The 18,983-nt window shown below is 34.7% G+C and overlaps 1 protein-coding gene across 2 annotated transcripts in view; it reads right to left on the bottom strand.

The window, feature by feature from the left end:
* Window positions 1-252: 252 nt before the first annotated feature.
* MAP3K1 (mitogen-activated protein kinase kinase kinase 1) overlaps window positions 253-18,983 on the bottom strand; it is a 68,279-nt gene continuing 49,548 nt past the window's right edge. For both annotated transcript variants that reach the window (XM_039355447.1, XM_039355457.1), the window contains exons 7-20: window positions 18,083-18,204; window positions 17,192-17,273; window positions 16,611-16,788; window positions 15,076-15,366; window positions 13,648-13,769; window positions 12,773-12,864; window positions 10,884-11,073; window positions 9,451-10,705; window positions 8,373-8,525; window positions 6,353-6,515; window positions 3,916-4,047; window positions 2,838-2,980; window positions 1,390-1,521; window positions 253-534 (exon numbers count right to left, since the gene is read on the bottom strand). In XM_039355447.1, coding sequence (XP_039211381.1) covers window positions 385-534; window positions 1,390-1,521; window positions 2,838-2,980; window positions 3,916-4,047; window positions 6,353-6,515; window positions 8,373-8,525; window positions 9,451-10,705; window positions 10,884-11,073; window positions 12,773-12,864; window positions 13,648-13,769; window positions 15,076-15,366; window positions 16,611-16,788; window positions 17,192-17,273; window positions 18,083-18,204 — 3,205 coding nt within the window. In that variant the 3' untranslated portion in view covers window positions 253-384. The remainder of the gene's footprint in view (window positions 535-1,389; window positions 1,522-2,837; window positions 2,981-3,915; window positions 4,048-6,352; window positions 6,516-8,372; window positions 8,526-9,450; window positions 10,706-10,883; window positions 11,074-12,772; window positions 12,865-13,647; window positions 13,770-15,075; window positions 15,367-16,610; window positions 16,789-17,191; window positions 17,274-18,082; window positions 18,205-18,983) is intronic.

Below are 18,983 nucleotides of genomic sequence, written 5' to 3' on the forward strand. Positions count from 1 at the left end.
CTAAAAGAGGAATTGCTTCTCTGTTTGTGAACAAACATATCTTTGAGAAAGGCACAGTTTACATATTTCTGCACAATTTGTGAAATGTTACATATTGAACTTATGTCAAGATCTCGATTTGTCAGTCACATACGTATAGGTCGTTTACTGACCTCTGGACAATCCGAAATAGCGTAGGGTTTCCTGCCCGAGCAACTAGATGACCTAAGGTCTAACTTTACTACTATTACTATTACATACGTATAGGTCGTTTACTGACCTCAAGTCCTCAAAACATATAATTAAGAGCAGATTAATACACATTGCTATGCAAACCTGCACAGGAAGACCAGCACTTTATATTTTCAGTAGCATCGAGTTCAATGTACCCCCCGTTTTCTACAACTACCACATAGTGCGAAAGACAGGGTGTTTTAACAACTCCCTTGTTGGGGGTCTGTCCTGAGGTTGTAGTTCCAGACATCGAAGTGCCACATCCCTTAAGCCTGGAGACAAATGCAATGGGATTGTTGGAGCTGTAGTTGCACTAGCAATCTATAATTAAAACAGAAAATAATAATTACACAAAAAATCCCAAAGCAACAGATTATATACTGTAAAAGCATCTTAGTATTTGCACTGCTGACAATGTAAACATTAAGTTTATTACAGCTGATTCCTGTTATTTGCAGATTCCATATTTATGAATTCGCCTACTTGCTAAAATTTATTTGTAACCACAAAATCAATAGTTATGGTCTTTTGCAATCATTTGTGGATATACAAAACAGAAAAAAATTGAGTCACTTTACACACACATTCCCAGCTGAGGTTTCAATATTCACAACTTCAGTGTCTGCGGCAATTTATAGAACAGAACTACTAAGAATAATGAGAATTGACTATATATTGACACTATAAATATATGTGTCCAGGATGAAGGATATAAATGCATATTTTGCAATAGATGTTTTAACTGCTCAGTAATTAATCCCTGAGAGACAATAGGCAAGAAAGAAGGAAAACATATTTGCTCATTTTTTATTTTTATTTTTAACTGCTATTTTTTAAACCACTGGAATTTATTTATATCCCTTTGAAAATGAAATAATAAATTGGGATATATTGCATATAATGTGACTAATAATTATATTGAGAGAATTGAGAGAATTAAATTGAGAGAATGCTTTCACAATATAAGATATATATGTTGTTCACATCTTTTAGTTTATGTGCATGATTATCATTTAGCCTAATCCAGCTATCTACTGCAAATTCCTTTCCTCTCAAGTTCTAATGACAAATTTACACTGCACTCTTGGGCATGTCAGTGGCCTTTGAATGGAAGAAGCTCTCAGTGCATTTCCTCAACTATAGGCTTTACACATTTTCTCTTATGGATCATTTTACCTTAAATATCAAAGCAAGATGGTTGGAATGTTTCTCTGCATTCCAGGGGGGCTTAGCGCAAGCCATTTCAATAATAGCACAGCCAACACTCCACACATCACAGCTCCTGCCATACTGTTGGCCTCTCAACACCTAAGAGGAAAAAACAAATGAGATTAACTTTGATTCATCAACAGAGCATCTTTTTTAAAACAACAACAGTGTAAAATACTTTATCATGAGATTAACCTAAAATAGCAGTAGGATGCCATCATAAAATGTCATGAGAGATTGCTTTATTTCAGTATCCATAAAACACTGTTCCTGAAAATATTACTTTTACAATTAACACTTGCAAATTCTAGATCAGAGTATACATGTCAACTTTATAGTTTGTCTTCATCTTTTGGTATACTTTAGAAATTCCATAAAAATTAAATACTTGTTCCTGTAAGACCAGTGGCCCCATTAACTTTCTTTGAAGAGAACATGGAAACGGAAGACATGTGGTTCCCAAAGTGCATTAATCATTTATGTATTTTTAGCCATTCTTTGTTAAGAGCAACTGTCTAACATGAACTCTGACAGCAAAGAAGCAAAATGCCAGTGCTATTAGGACAGACAAGTCAAGGTATTTTGCTATCTATTTCCAGAACAAAGTTTCTTAAAACATGACAGCACTGCTCACTTGTAACTTGTTCTTAAAGGATAGTTCACATATCATAACAAATCAGTCTGGTCCACTAATATTGTAAATGGGGAAGATGCTTTTCAAACTAAAATGAAAGAACCTTGTATCTACATAGAAGGTATCAGATAAATGACTGAAAATGTAGATGTAATCTACATTTGGATCACCATTTCCTATTACTATGATGACAAGCTCATTAACTATTTCAAGTTAAGAAAAAAACTGAGGAAGGGTATGATTATGGCTGAGTAAGGATATGATTATGGCTGTTATTGCCCTACAAATTATGCATATGTCTTTAGATGATGTCCCAATGCTTAGATCAAAGGTGGGAACTATGGCCCTTTTATGATTGTGGACTTCAATTCCCAGAGTTCCTGAGCCAGCTATATTCTCCACCTCTGTCTTAGGTGATGAATGGACGTTAAATTATTCAAAGTCAATCAAGCTCTGAATATTGAGAGGGCAAAAATGGGAGCTATTTCAATCTGTTCTTGTGAGTTTCTTTGAAATAGGTGGCTGGTTGGTCTCTATGAGAATCATGGAATTGGATTTGACAAACTTTTGGCTTGCTCAAGTAGGGCTCTTCTCATATTCATGTGTCCTCCCTAATTAGTGTCTTATGGAATTAAAGAAACCTTTAAACTAAAACAAAGTAAAGGTTTAAGCATTTTTCAACAGTATTGCATAGGATGCCATTTTAAATGCTACAGTAGTACAGAAACTAAAGGTTAAGTTAAAAGGTATTAATATCCCTTTTCCCAAGATGAAATCTTACCTCTGGTGCCATAAATGCAATAGTCCCCAATAACTGTCCTTGAAATTCTCCAGCACCAGTTCCTTTTGATGCCAATCTAGCTGCAGCTCCAAAATCAGCAATTCTTAGCCTATGACCTGTGCTATCAATTAACAAGTTGGCACCTGTTGGCATTATTAGAAATACAATTAAGTAATGAAAGAAATGCAAATACACTTGTGGTAGAAAATGAAAAAAATGAACTAGTTTTCTTTGTTCAATAAAGTAAACCGTAGGATAAATTTAAATATATGCTGCAGTTACATTGAATTATATCTATAAAAGGTAGCCTAATAATAATGGACTATACAATAAATTAGAATCAAAGGACAGAATAAGAATCTGGATACTTGAGTAGCTGTAGACTTGAGGCTTTTTTTATTGCTGTTGCATATGTCTGAGATGTTCCCAAATTTTATTATGATTTTTAAGTTAAAATAAATAACAAGAAAGCAACAACTAAATACAATATATATATTGTATCAGTGGTTTATGGTTTTCAGAACACAAACAGAACATTAAAACTAAAAAAGGTAGGTATCCAATAGCTCTTGAAATATTAAAAAATATGTGAATCTTTTTTTCATTTCTAAGCAAATTCTGTTTGTGAATGGCAAATCAGTGCTCTGTCTTTGTCTTTTATATATAAATATTTATCTTATAGACGATTATGCATACAATAATATATAACAACTAGGCTTGAAGAAGTCTAAGAGAAGTTAGCACTGTGCTTGGCAGCATACAATCCTATTTATCTTGTGCTTTCAGTACTACATCACAGAATAATTTTGAAGATAATCATAATTCCTCCTGAGAACTACTGGGATATCTTCAATATCATGTAAATATTCCAAAAATCAGTGCTGTTAACATAATCCAAGATGAAGAGAAACAAGCAGTGACCATTACACAAGCAATGATATCAACACAGTTAACATTTACCAACATTTTAAAAAATGAAATTAGACAGTGATGAATGAATTAAAAATAATTATTCCCATTAGATGGCTCACTGATTGGCCATTGTATAAATGTCCAGCTATAGTAACATTGATCTTACCTTTGACATCTCTGTGAATGATTTGATTTTCATGAAGGTAAGCCAGGCCACGAAGCAATTGTTCTGTGTAGTTTGCAACTACAGACTCTTTAAAGGCTCCATATTTACTCAACAAATGAGCAACAGATCCTCCTGAAAAATAGGAGTATATTTTATCCATTTAGGTTGACTATTTGAAAACAGCAATTTGAAACAGTTGCAAAATTTTATCTAAGGACAGGAAAGGAATTTTAGAAATTTTAATGAATTCTCTTTGGCTCCTTATATTTATATTGTTTTAATATGCAGAGAAAAAGAAATGTTAGAATGCATACATACTTTATATTTTATTAACAATTTTCTTATTAATAATGGGGCAATAAACTTTTTATCTTCACAAAACACCCTTCCTTGAAATATTATAGATGCAGAATCTTCAAAACTCTCGGCACAACTGTTATGAAAGTTCTACCCAACTATCCCTGTTTGAGGATCTATTCATAGACAAGTTTCCCCAGTGCTGATAATGATGATAAACATCTATACATGTATATACACACAAAGACAATGTGACAAAGCCTTTGAAATTGCTACATCAAAATATCCTGAAGATGTGCTTGCTTTAATATTAGTGCTCAGTGTTTGTAGGATAGTCTCTGTATAGCCCTAACCTGCACTGTTTTGCTATTTGTCAGCCTGGAAGTTTTAAAGATGCCTATTTCTCTTGCATATTGCCTTCTTCTTCAATAAATATATGCATCTTGTATGTTTACTGTTCCACATTGCAACACTCAATATTCATCACATTGCTGCTCAAATACGTTAATTATTTAATGATGGATCACCAAAAGTCTACAGTAACAATTACTTCCCTTTCCTCTGCTTGCCAGTCCCTAAACTCCAAAAATCATTCTACTGAGACCGAGAAATGCTGAATTACAAGCATTACAACTAAAGGCCTGGGGGGGGGGGCAAACAACTGCAGAAAGTAATTGTTGTTGTTCCCAAATGATATTACATCCCACCTGGATTATGTATCCCATAATGAACAGAGATCTGTATCAGCTATTCAGGCTTAATATTTTTCCAGAGGAGGAGTCCATCCCTCCTAGAATTACACAATTTGTTGCTAAAGCCTGATCACAACTACTGTTCAGTAGTTGGGACCATATAATTAGAAATAATTCAAACAAAGTTTCTAACAAGTATCTTCAAAGTGACCCACTGTGTTTCAAATGCAGAATTTCAAAGGGAGGCAGTAATCTGAATCCAATCTCTGGATAAATGTATTTACCTACAAGCTAAAACTACACCACAATCTGAGTGGACTGAACCATATTAATATTGGTAGACAACTTCAAAACTTCTTGGGGAATAGCTACTCAAAAGAAAGTGAGCCAGAAAGATTTTTCCAGTGATTCCATCCTAACTTTAGAACCAGATCAAGCTAGGTCAGTATTAAGGTAAAGGATCTTAGATCTGCTTTTTCTCATGATATAATTGTAAATAACTAATTTTTAGCACCTAAATTGACTTCATTTTTATATCACATTCCCCAAATTCAGAACAGCCTTATCTTTACCCGGATTTAATGTTCTCTCCAGAGCTACTTTGGAAGGGAAATATAGAAAAATTCCCTATGAAATGTAATACTGGCATTATGACATGGGTGCCAAAGAAATCACAACCCACTGACAGTTCTACAAGGACATTTGCCACCATATGATTACCTCCTTTTTAATTAAATTTCCAGGGCACTCCAATAATTTTTACTTGCATTATTTATTAGACAACTAGGACACATCTATTTCTCTAAAAGTAGAAGCATTCTGATACATCTGTGTAAGCTTCATCCACAAATGGCTTCAGTAAATTTTGATGTAAGAGGTTAATTTTGCTTGCTTGTTTCACTGAATATGTTTTTATTGGTCAATGACCAAAATAATGTTATTGTCTGTCACTACTTTTGAGGTTTTATTTTTTTATTTTTACTGGTATCTTCAGCTTTCCAGAGTCATTGGAACTGAGAAACCTAGAAATGTGAAATATAAATAAAAATGATGAAGAAGGACTCAAAATTTTCTTCCAAGAAATTGTTGTCTTCCCACATATGGGAAGAGATGACTTTTTGAGAAATCCCAATACAAATATTTAAAACTTTAAGATATTAAATCCATAGCAACCAGAAAGTATGTGGAAGAGGCTCAGATAAACATACATACATCACATGTTTATAAGAACAGGAGATACAGCACAATCAGATTTGCAAGATTCTATTATTGTAGCCACGCCCAATAAAAGTAGTTTTATCCTTCCTGTAGAGTTGATTCTTGCTCTAGTCTACCTGGTTGGGCTGGCACAGACTCAGAATTCAATGAGAAAACCCTAAACTTAACTCTAGTGCCACAGAGTTGTGAGTGGGAAACATTTATTAAGAGATACATTTTGACATACATACCTGCCATCCATTCTATAAAAAGATTGTAGTTGCTTTTCTCACATGTAGCACCCATCATTCGAATGATATTAGGGTGATTCAAATGACTCATCATTCTTATCTCTTCTCTCAAGGCTTCTACCACTTCTTCCTGCTCAGATGATGTATTCCTAACATAGGTTACCTGTTTCATAAAAATGTCAGCTTTTGATTCAACAGTTCTATAAGCAGGAAAAATAGCAACTGTCACTGTTGTAAATAGATCAGATTCCATGTTGAACTATTTGAAGGAAAAGATTCAAAGAATGATATCCTGTATGATATCACTAGGTCAGAGTGCAGAATGTGCACCCGAGCATTACATGAAGTCCCCTAGAGCAAGCATGTCAAACTGCTGGCCCACAGGCCGGATGTGTCACGGTGAAACCGCGCCCACCCCATTGCTGGCAATGGGAAAAAAATCCCGATACTTAGAGGCTTCCAATCATTTGAAGGTATTTTTTAAAATTATATTTAATTTTATCCTGATCCCACTCATCACTATTTGAATGTCACTGAAAGAATGAGTGCCACCTTTGGACTAGAAAAAGTTGAACAACTGTACAATGTATATAACAATCCTGAATACTTTCTATTTTTGCTGAAGTTATTAATATTTTATTGCAACAAAATTCAAATAAATTATATATACTTCTTTCTCTAGAGAAACTCCAAGTAGCTCTTTACATACAGAGAAACATTCCATACACAGTACTTAGGTAAACCACTTCTTGGTGAATGTAATGAAAAAATTGTATATTGTGATACTGAAAATATGTGGAATCCATGCTTAGTAGACACATTGAAATCAATGGGCCTTCAAGCCCAATGAACTTAAGTATTACTGATTTCAGTGGCATTGAACATGCTATGCATCCCATTTTAAAGTCATAAAAACTGTAGTACTCAATTCAACACATGCTTTCAACAAATCAAAAAGATGACAATATTAATCAATTCTATACCCTACTTATGGTTTCCCCCCATTTGCAACAATTAGATAGGAGGAGAATACACTGGTATAGGCTTTGATAATTAGAGGAACATCAAGAACAATGGAGAAATATTCCCGGGATCTGCAAGGGAAGGGAAAAATGAATCGAAATAATTCTTGTAGTACTATGAAATGAGAATACATGTAGCCCTTGACTTATGACCAAAATTGAGCCTGGAATATTGGCTATACGTCATTGCAGTCATTATGTGCATCAACATGTGACCTAATTTGATTTTATTACTATTTTTACAATAATTATTACATGAGTCACAGCACTTGTTAAGCAATTCATATGGTCATTAAGCAAATCCAGTACATCCAATGAGTGAGGTTTTTTTGCCGTTTTCTTTTAGAAAACGGCAAAAAAAGGATCACAAATTAGGGTCATATAACCATGAGACACTGCAACCAGTCAAATGCATGGCAGTTGCAACATCACAAAATGCAATTTACATGATTGCGGTGGGGGTGGGGGTGTTGTAGGAGTCTTGATTTTGAGGATGGATTGTAATTTTTTTTTGAGACAGTTATAACTCCAAATAGCCATTAAACATTAAGGCAGTCATTAAGGACTGCCTGCATTCTTGCAGAATGCTTCTCATGAGATGGTCCTGTTAGTGAAGTAAACACCAAATCCAACAATTTGTAAAACAGCACAGAAATAAGTTGGCTTTTATTCAGTTCTTCTCAAAATCCAAGATTTTCTGGTCTTTCAGCTAATAGTTTCCAGCCTAATTTTTAATATTCAAACGCCTGAACAGTACTAAAAAGAACAGATACTATCCAGGATCTTAAAAGACCAAGGAGAAACTATATTATGCAATCTTTTTAAATTAGAATGATTACTTTTGAAAACGAATTTTACAAATCCACGAAAGAAAAAGAATTATCTTTTAATGATAAAATACCTCTACGTATGTTTGTGCCTGTTCTGCACATCTTAACCTTATTTTTCAAATATTCATTCAGCAAATGCTTGCAAAATATTCAACAGTATTTTTTTACCTGTTTCACTGCCATTAATGTCCCAGTGCCAACATCCTGAGCTTGATAGCAAGAAGAAAAAGCTCCAAGGCCTATCTGTTGACCTTTAAGCCATTCAGTGTCTTCCCTATAATGGTGCTTTGCTTTGGTATGCCCAGGCAGGGTTTCTGGTGTCTGCAAATTAAATAAAAGATATGACAATGTAATCCTTTGAAATTCAGGGTGAAAAAAAATGTATTCTTAACACAAAGATATGAAGCCTCTATTTAGAATACGCAAACAGCACAAGCATTTCTCTAATGAGTATGGGTATTTCTCTAATGAGTATGGGTATTTCTCTAATGAGTTGGGTAGGCAGGTCTCTAATGAGACCTGCCATACCCAACAATTTAAAGAAAAAAATAACCAAATTTTAGAATCTGTTTACAGTTTTTCTCACATATATACTTAATTTTTTTTATAATCTGCCCCATTCCCAAAATACTATGGCAGGCATTCAAAGCCAAACTATAAACAGCAATACAAACTCCAAGTAAATTCATTATAATAGGCACTACCATTCACTAGGGACAAAACCACACTGAAATAAAACAGCTCTGAATTGTTTCTTTACAGAATAGCTATTGAATGTACATCTGGGGGAAGTGTTCCAAAGATTGGGAGTAACATGAAGAACGACTTCTAATTCACTGCCTTTCACACCTGGAGAATATTTTCAGAAAGGGTACTCTGGATGACTAAGTTGAACAGACAGAGCAAGTTCTGGTGAAGCGTTGCCTATTCATATTCTAGTAATCTGCTATAAGGCTATAAAGGTGATAACCATACAGTGATTTAAAAACTGATGTGATTTGTGATTGGTTGGATACACCTATAAAAACACATGTGGATATAAATAAGGTTACAAATAAACTCTGGCAGCCTCTAATGTTCTGTGCCCCAGGGGCTAAAAATATTATCCTTCCTGACATATGCAGTGATTACTCTATCACTACAAACAGCACTTTATCTAGAGACAAAATCAATTTATCTTTAAAATACTATCAGAAATGCATTGTGCAATAGTAACTATAATAAATTGCAAAACCCAAATACTCACATCCTGTTGAATAATTATGATATCTTCACCATTTTCAACTTGAAGTTGAGGAACTATTGGGAGAGCATCCTGAGATGCTGACATGGCCATGGCAATAGCTAAAGCTTCCTCTTCTTCAGCTTCCATTTTTTCCTTGCATTTCTGATTATGATTCACATCATCTTTGTACGTGTTATCATTTTCTGCACGCTCAGGAGACAAGACAGCTACTTCAGATTTGAATGTGACAGTTCCATCACTGGCTGGAGCTTCAAGTAAGTCTTCCATACTAGAACTGAGTTCTGCATTAATATCCAGTTGGCTATGTTTTTCTTCCACTGGGGTGAAAACAGTATCTTCACTTGGTATAGCTGTACTAATACTATTATCACATGGTGATATGTCGTTTAAATTAAGTGACATGCTATTTTTGGAGGTTTCCCCCTGTTTATTCACATCACACGGTGTAGGTCGAGATGGCTTTGGCCTATGTATATGACTGAATGGCAGAGGCCTGGCCTGGGTAAAAACAGGGGAAAGCTTTTCCAATTCTTTTTGTTCAGCACAGTTTCTTTGAATCTGGAGAGAGAGCTTCCGCTGCATTTGAGGAGAAGCCGAAGGTATTTTATAGGGAACAAATCCCTGAGATCTGAGTTTAGGAATATCAGTTCCTGCAGGTACAGATGGGGTAGAGGGGGAAGGCAAAATAGGGAATATATTTTGGGAATGACCGGGTGAGAGAGAAGAGTTCAAGCATTGACCAGGGGATCTGCTTTTTGTCTGAATGGCTGGCTTTGGTTGTTCTGTTGTTCCTGACAAAACAGGAAGTCCCAATGAAATACCAGCCATTGTGTCAGAAATGTCCTCCGGTGTAGCACTTCGCTTTTTATTATCTAGTCCTTTCCCACTTTTACCTGTGAACCGAATTGTGTTATTTGGAGTAGTATTCTCCATCATCTCCGGAGAGTTATCAGGAACTGGAGGCTGTGCAAATTCATGCCTGCATTCCCCAGAATGCCTTTGCTCCATGCCTAACTGGATGGCTTCTGCAATTTCCATTTCATCTGCTATAGCCATCAATCGCCGACGCATTCTTGTATGATGTATTGAGCTTGTCATGCTCAACATTTCTAACAGTTTTACAAATACTTGGGGTACTCTTGCAACCATTCTGGCAGCGCTTAAAAATATTCTCCGGGACAATTTGCCCACCATTGAATGGGAGTTGTCAATTGACTGCAGCGCAAAGCTCAGTAGAGATAACAGCTTTTTATACCTAAAAATGAATACAAAGCTGTTAATTTCCACTTATTTTTCTGAAATATCTTTTTAAATAATCAGCATTTCAAGAGAAAATTGTTTAAAGACAGATTTTAACATAAGACTTTCTAAGCCAGCTATCATTTTGATACTAAAGAGCAACTTTTTAAAAGCAAGTTTTTCTAAATTATTACCTGTCAATGATAGCATCAACTTGTAAAATATCTCCACTGACAATGTGGGGATAAAATTCACCAGGGAATTCTAACAGCAATCTATCTATAAGACAAAGACGTCCAAGTAATGCTTGCCAGTTGTTTGATTCAGATTGTGTCCCAAGGATGCAATTTAAGACAAAATCAATACCCCCAATGCCAATGGACCCTGCAAGAAAAGATTAAAAAAAGAATTAATGGAAGTATATTATTTGAATTGGCAATTGGAGTCTCTTATAAGCCAGTTTCCTACACATAAAGTTGTTTTATGTGAACTAATTCTAAGTTTCTAAATTCATTGTTTTTAAAAAAAGTATAATGAGCAGATTTCTCATTCCCAAAATAAAAGATATTGGATGTACTTGAATGAATCCATATTGCCATTCCTTCTGTTGGAAACTTGCATATAAAGTTACTCATCGCAAAACTATTCCAAAGGTGTAAATGCCATTAGAAGGATTAATGCTATGATCACATATTAAAGAGACGAAAACATTAAAAAAGCTGATCATTCTGTATAGAATTCAATAAATCCAGATACAATCACTCAGAATTTTAGTATTGCCATCCTTTAAAATTCACACAAGGCTACATACACATGCATATCAAGTTCCCCAATTACTACACTACCGAATTTGTTTATACTTATTTTTCTTTCATTTTCTTACTCTTATTCCAAATTCTTCTGCCCATCTACTCTTATTCTTTGAGCAATATCCATTTCAACAAGATTTTATTTTCACATCAATTATTCTTTTATTATATTTAAAAACAGTACATTATTTATCTGTTAGATTTTTATCCCACTTTTTTCTATGTTTCTCCCTCCTCTTGTTTCCTATACAGCAACAATCTGGTGAAGGAAGTAGGGTCAAAGTAAGTACTTCATGGCTAAGGATGGCTCTCCTTTTGTAGTTTTTTTCCCTGCACAATATTTATAGCCTATAGCCTACATCTTCCATTGCAAACTAGTTTGTTATGTTTGCAATTACCAACATGCTAGTTCCTAAAATCCTTATTATGCATATGTAGAGAATGCTTCTTATACATTTTTCTTCTTTCCTGCCTTTAAAAGCAACTCTATTCTTTTTTTTACTTTGTTCTTCTTTATTTCTATTTATTCCTACTATGAATTCCTCTTTATTGACAAAACATCCCCTATGCATTATTTTATTTCTTAATATATCTTGCAAATATCTGAGCCAGTTAAATACAAATCTCTATTACATTGAGATTTTTATAAACAGCATTTTGGAAAATTAATATAGCTGTTTATGCGTTAATTGATATAAAAATTATGTCCAGCCCTTCTTACTGCCAGATTTTCAAATTCCAATTAAAGTTTAAGTATCTATAGCATTCACTCCGTTTTACTGTTAATCTTAAAACCTAAGTGAAATTTGATTTAGTTGGAAAATAACAACAGAGCTGTAGAAATATCACAACACCATATTAAACTGCCAAATTGATTTTATGTGTTCAAATAAATTGCATTTTCAAATAGATTTGGCAGATTTATGTTTGTACATATCTTTTAAACTAAAAATTCAAACCAAATCTCAAATTGCTGTAGGCTAACTCATACATCTCTAGGAAGTAGTACTTATAGGGTGCATGTATTCCTTAAATCCATTTGGACACTTGGTGACTACATGGATAAGTTCACAAAATTTTATTGGCGACATTTTCTGAAGCAGTTTGTTCTAGCCTTCTTTGTAGAGCTGAAAGAAATTGACTAACCAAAGACACCCAATTGGCTTCATACCTAAGGTGGAACTAAAACTCAGTGTCATAGTTTCTAGTCCAGTGCCATTAACTGCTACACTATATTGGTAATGTTACTTAAGTAAGAAGAACATGAAGTTTACCAGACTTAAGTATTTCTCGACCAATTGCCAACTCTCCTGCTTGACCTTTACACATTTCCATCAATGTTGAAACTGACAGTTGGCTTGTGCGGCTGTAAAAAGAAGAAAGAAGTCTCTGTTTTATAAAATAAAAGGATGAATAAAGCTCAATGAATACATTATAAGTAATTGTCACTGTTCTCTTAACAAAGTAATTCATTTTGTTAAGAACCATAAGATTGCTGAACAATCACACCAGAGCATGCCAGGATTGCAGTCATTAAACAAAGCAGTCACATGACATTTCACTTAATAACTGTTTTGCTCAGCAATGGTGATTCTGTCCCAACTGTGGTCATACAATGAGACTACCGAACTATCCGGCGTATAAGGCGACCCGGCATATAAGACGACCCCCGACTTCGGCACCGATTTCCATGCCTAGAAAGTCATCTTATCCGCCGAAAACTACCGTAATTTCCGGCATATAAGACGACTCGGCGTATAAGACGACCCCCGACTTTCTGCGCTTTAGAAAGTCGTTTTAGATTTCTGATTTCTGCGCTTTAGAAAGTCGTCTTATACGCCAGAAAATACGGTACATGAACCTTTTAATCCTGGTTTATTATTTATTGGTAGTAATTCCTACAGAAAAATTTAATGTAATATATCAGTATTGTAGTATGTAACAATATCATGTTAACATATTACTTCTTTCTAGTTTGTTTTTTTATAACAGTTTTCATTTTTTCAGCACAAATATGCATTCATAAAAGAACTGCATGCAAATTAACCAATGTCTAATTTCCACTTGAATTTGTCCATATACAATAAAACTAATACAAACAATCCTGAAGATAGTAATCTAAAATATTTAAATAGATTAAAGCCTATACCTGTTGGGATCTGCACATTTCACCAATATGGTTTCCACAACTGGTTTTAAAAGCTGCTGCAGTTTTGTCCTCTCTGTTAGGCTATGGCAGGGAGTATATACCAGCATGGCTCTCAATGTTTTCTTTAAAAAAAAAAAAAGGAAGATAAATTTAAAAAAAAAAACCTGCATACATTTCTGCAACTAAAAGTTGAACACAGAATAGGCCAACCTATACAAACATAATTTTATGCACAAATTGCTTCTGCCTACAAATCTGTCAATTGTAAAACAATAACCTTTTTGTCATTTAAAGATTCCAAACAAATATTGACATTATTTGCTAAACCAAAAAGGAATAGTTTAATGGGAAGTTACAAGAGTCTACTAGGAAAAGACAAAACCAATTATTAGCTTCCAGACTTTTTAAAGAAATCTGCTCCCAAATGGATGAACTAAATATAGATTCAAGAACTGAATAATATTTAAAGTAAAAAGGAAGTAGTGACATTTATCTTTCATATATACGTGCAACTTAACATTGATAATCAACTTATTTAAGGAACTGATTTCAGCAATACTGCAAAGCAAGAGTACTTCAAATATTGTGCTAAGAATTTGGAAATAGAAAAGTTGGTTCCACTGTGAGTCTTTGATGATTATAGTAACAATTCTTATTGTTTATTGTTTTACACAGAAAAAGCAAAACAATAAACATGCAAAAATATTACAGGACTTGTCAAGTCACTCTACAAATACAGTATATAATAGTTAGTATGGAAATTATTCAAAATATTGCATAACTTTGAGCAGTGGTCTGAATCTTGCCACTAAGAATGATTAATTCGAAAAAAAATATAGAAATTTTCTGAGAATCAGATCGGTTCTATTTCCATTCCGGGAGGACAGGGAAAAAATATTCTAAACAAGCTGCTCAAGAAATAGGCGAAGTAACAAATAATGATGTTTATTTTCTATACTGCTTTATAAGGAACCTTTTTTTTAAACCAGCTATCAAGTACAGTTGATGTCCTAAGTGCAATATTGACTGTTTCCTTCTGCCCATAAAAAGGAAATACTGTATATTTAAATGATGTTCACATTAAATTTAATATAGTCTAGAACAGGGGTGTCAAACTGCCAGCCCACGGGCGAAATCGCGCCCAGCCCATTTCCAGCAATGGCAAAAAAGTCGCGATACATCACAACACGTCACATGATGTTGCGAGTTTGACATCCCGGTCTACAAGAACTTGATTTGTATGGAAATAGATACATTTCAGAGGTGAGAATGGAAAAAGGAATATTTCTAGAATTACTGTGAATTTTTAACAATTTGTTTGGAGGGTTTCTGTCTCAAGTAAAAAATTCATATCTCAAATATGCTACCCTATTTCTAAATTCTGAATATGATTTAGAAAGGAAGATTAGAAAAGGATAAATTACTTACTAAAGCAGCAACATACACTTTGTACACAGGGTCAGCACAAACCATAGAAAGTACACTGCAGCAGGATTCCACAACAACATCTCCTGAGATATTTGTCTGGGATGACCCATTAGCTGCCCCTAGAGTTCCAGAACCTGGGGTGTTTCCACTGCTACTTCCAGAATTTCCAGTACTTTCACCATTAGCCAATAATAGAGCACCACTAACATCATGGGAGAGACGTCGAAGGGCCATCTCACGTATATTCCAGTTTCGAGAGAACAGGCAACCTACTAATTCCATTCCAAATACCTAAAAAAATCAACATTACAAGGAGATCCTGATTACAATTACATATTTACATGTATATACACATGTACACTTGAAATAAGCCATTGGAATTCTTGTGACATAGACTACAAAGGGATGTACTGCATGTTTTTAAGAATTCTTATTTTCAATATGTATTGTGAAGCAATGCAGATTAACAAGATCAGATTAATATTGCACTAAACGTTATTTGGTAAAAAGAAGATGCAGTGTCAGGCTGAAATAAAATGTACTAAGAAATTTAGTTCATTAAAAATGCTCTGAAGTAGACTGAATAGATTGAAGTTAGAATGCAAATATTTTCATTTCCATTCTCCAAGGTTGGCACAATTAATGCGGCTCTTGCAGTTGTCTACCATTCAAAAATATGTTTGGACTAGACTGCCAGAAATGGACAAAGAATTCACTGCTATCAAGCAATTTGAAGTATTTTATAGTAATACAAGATCTGGTCACAGTAGCACATCAACCAAATTAGAATAGCTACATATCTCCAAAGTTCACCGTGGTTTTAGGAATAATTAGAAATGACTAATAATAAGACAGAAAAATAAAATGAGAAGACAAGAAATTTAAGTCAAAGAAATTTAAAATTGGCAACTAAAAGCAAGCAACGTAAGATGTAAAATATTATTAACTCTTGATGATATAAGATAGAAGGCTCGACTGCAATAGCTACTCACGTCACATCTAGATGAAGGACATCCAGACAGAGCTTCATCAGGGAGCCTTAGAAGAAATTACTTATGACTTATGGCATGTCCGGGTTTGGCAACTGGTCATCTTTTCATGGTCACAACATTCCATGATCACATGACTGCAATTTGTGTCTTTTTTGCCAGCTTTTAGCAAAAAAAAATGCTTAATGACCACTGTGTTCACTTAACAAGTTTGCAGTGAAAAATGTTAAGAAATAATTCCAGTCATATGGATGCTTCAACTTATGACCATAAAAATTTACACCTGGATTTCCAATCCCAATTGCAATTGTAAATCAAGGACTATTTGTAACTGTCTTGACATCTTCCATAGACATTTACTGTGTATTCATTTTGTAACAATCTGGAAAAACAGATTGGGGGAGGGGGCGACTATCATTTATTCAGGTATTCAAAAAACAAAAAGATATAGTCAGCACCATACATATTTGTGCAGACTGAAATAAAGTGTTAAGTTGTAGCTGACAAAAGAAAAACAGTTTAAGTACGTTTAGAAATTTAGCATACCTGAATCCATGGCTCAGCTAAGTCCTTATAGGCAGAAGGAATTTGCTGAACCCCATAATGAGTGAGGTTAAAATTACTATCTTGATTCCTCCTTGGTGAACCAGTTACAGGTTGCTGAGTTTGTTGCTGGACCACACAAACAATCGAAGGAGAATCAACAGGGCTTGGCAATTCATGACTAAACAAATAATATACAAAAAAATAAATAATGAGTAGATATTTTCAAACTATAAGGAAAATAAAGGATTTAACATGATTTGCATTTTAGTCAATTTGTCACAATTCAATTTCCCAAATAATGTGCAAATAAAATTATGGTTATCTTCAAGATTTAATTCAGCTCAAAAATATGAGCATGTATCTTCTTGTTAAAAAGTATATTCAGGTAAAGCAATATTTTATTGTAGCTTGTAAAAACGTAACAGCTGATTTGGAATTGGGATGGAAGGGGCTTATACACAGACATTTATAATAAACCAACCTGAACTGAAAATAGACTGATGAGGCTTTTAAAACGTTTAGATGTTTAACTCTGCTCATAAATGGACAGCACAACAAATTCAAATAAAATAAATCCTCACCTATAGAAATCATGTGTTCTCCACTTAGATCTACAAAGAGGGCATATAAGAGGCTCCTTGTTTCTTCTACATTCCTCTGCCCCTAAAATTGCATCAAAATCCCCCAAAGAAAAATAGATGGATTCTCGAGTTAGTGGCATAAGAACATTTTAGAACAGAAGTTATTTGGAAATGTGCAAAGAACTTCTACTGTATAACAAACAGACATAGGGAAAACTAATTATATACTTAATCAGGTCTAAAGAATAAAATACAATAAAGGCACAAACAATAAATGTGGGCATTAGCAGTATCAGATCTTTACAAAAAAAATCAACATGAGAAAGTACGTTTAACAGTTCTATAGGCACTACCTAGGCCAGCGTTTCTCACCGTTTGTGTGACGGCGCCCGTCACACGGACGCAGCGCGCATGCACGGGGCCGCCCCATGCGCGGCGCGCATGCGCGGCGCCGCCCCCTGAGGGGAGAAAATGGCGGATCGTGTTGTTTGGTGACCCCCGTAAAATGGTCATTCGACCCCAAATGGGGTCGCGACCCATAGGTTGAGAACCGCTGACCTAGGCTTTGTACCTGCCCACTTAAATAATGATCTCTTTTGTAACTATTTGTTATTTTAAAAAGATAAATAAAACTCATCATTATGATTTATATACTTCTACTCTCCCTTGTACTTTAAAACTGTTCCATAAAGATGTTTATTTCATTAAAATGGATTTCTTCTCTAAGACACTAACTTGTATGAAAAGAATTCCATTAATGTTCAAGCAATTATGATACCACTTAGGACTGCAACTATTTTTGTTTCTCCACTCCTGGCAAGGACCTTCTTTGCTATTATTCCTTAAATCCATTCTTATGATTCAAGTGCATGTATAATATCAGTGACGTACATATTGACATGCAGTGATGGTGAAGTTTATTTCTGCAGCCTTCTTCACAGACAGTCAAGCTTTCCTCATCCAACATGCCTAGCAAACAAATGGGGCACATCTGTTCCTCTTCATCCTTTATACTATAAAAATATATACATATAGACAAATAATTAAAAATCAATTTTAGCAGGTCTCATTTATTTTTATTTTATTTTTTCTTCCAGGTCCAAAACAACCACCACCACCCCCCACAATATTTCAGTACAAAATATATCATTCTGCAAACTGACAGGTATCAATCTTTTGGTGCAGTTTTTTAATTACTCCTGCATAACCTTGCCAATCCACCTACTCTACATTTTCATATTTTTTCCTGTAGGACTGTAAGATCTATGAAGTGTATATTTTGGTGCTTAGCAATTGCTGCTTTCCATAGTCATATGAACACAATTTGTAATGGATTTTGGTGTTTTTCAACAGAAAACACCAAAAATATGCTATGTGGTGACTTGCTTTATGACTGTGGTAGAAATAGTTGCAAAATCAAATCAGATTAATGACTGCTCAACTTACGACCAAGATTCTGGGCCCAATTCTACCTATATTCTCTTCTATTTGATGTAGCCCAGAGTATTTTTTAGCATATATAACTATTTCAGATATGTCCTTGAGTGTTACATTCTTTATAGATTTTAGTTCACCACACAGACTTTCCACATTAACTTCCTCTAGGACAGTGGTTCTCAACCTGTGGGTCGGGACCCCATTTGGGGTCGAACGACCATTTCACGGGGGTTGCCAAACATGGCTGTCCACCATTCCCCCCCCTTTTCTTTGGCCATGCCCCTGGCACCCGGTGATGTTTAAGTGGTTGGGGGTCACCACAACATGGGGAACTGTATTATGGGGTCGCGACATT

This window comes from Crotalus tigris, unplaced genomic scaffold, assembly GCF_016545835.1.
Source record: "Crotalus tigris isolate CLP2741 ecotype Arizona unplaced genomic scaffold, ASM1654583v1 scf7180000017571.3126492, whole genome shotgun sequence".
Taxonomy (NCBI): Eukaryota; Metazoa; Chordata; class Lepidosauria; order Squamata; family Viperidae; genus Crotalus; species Crotalus tigris.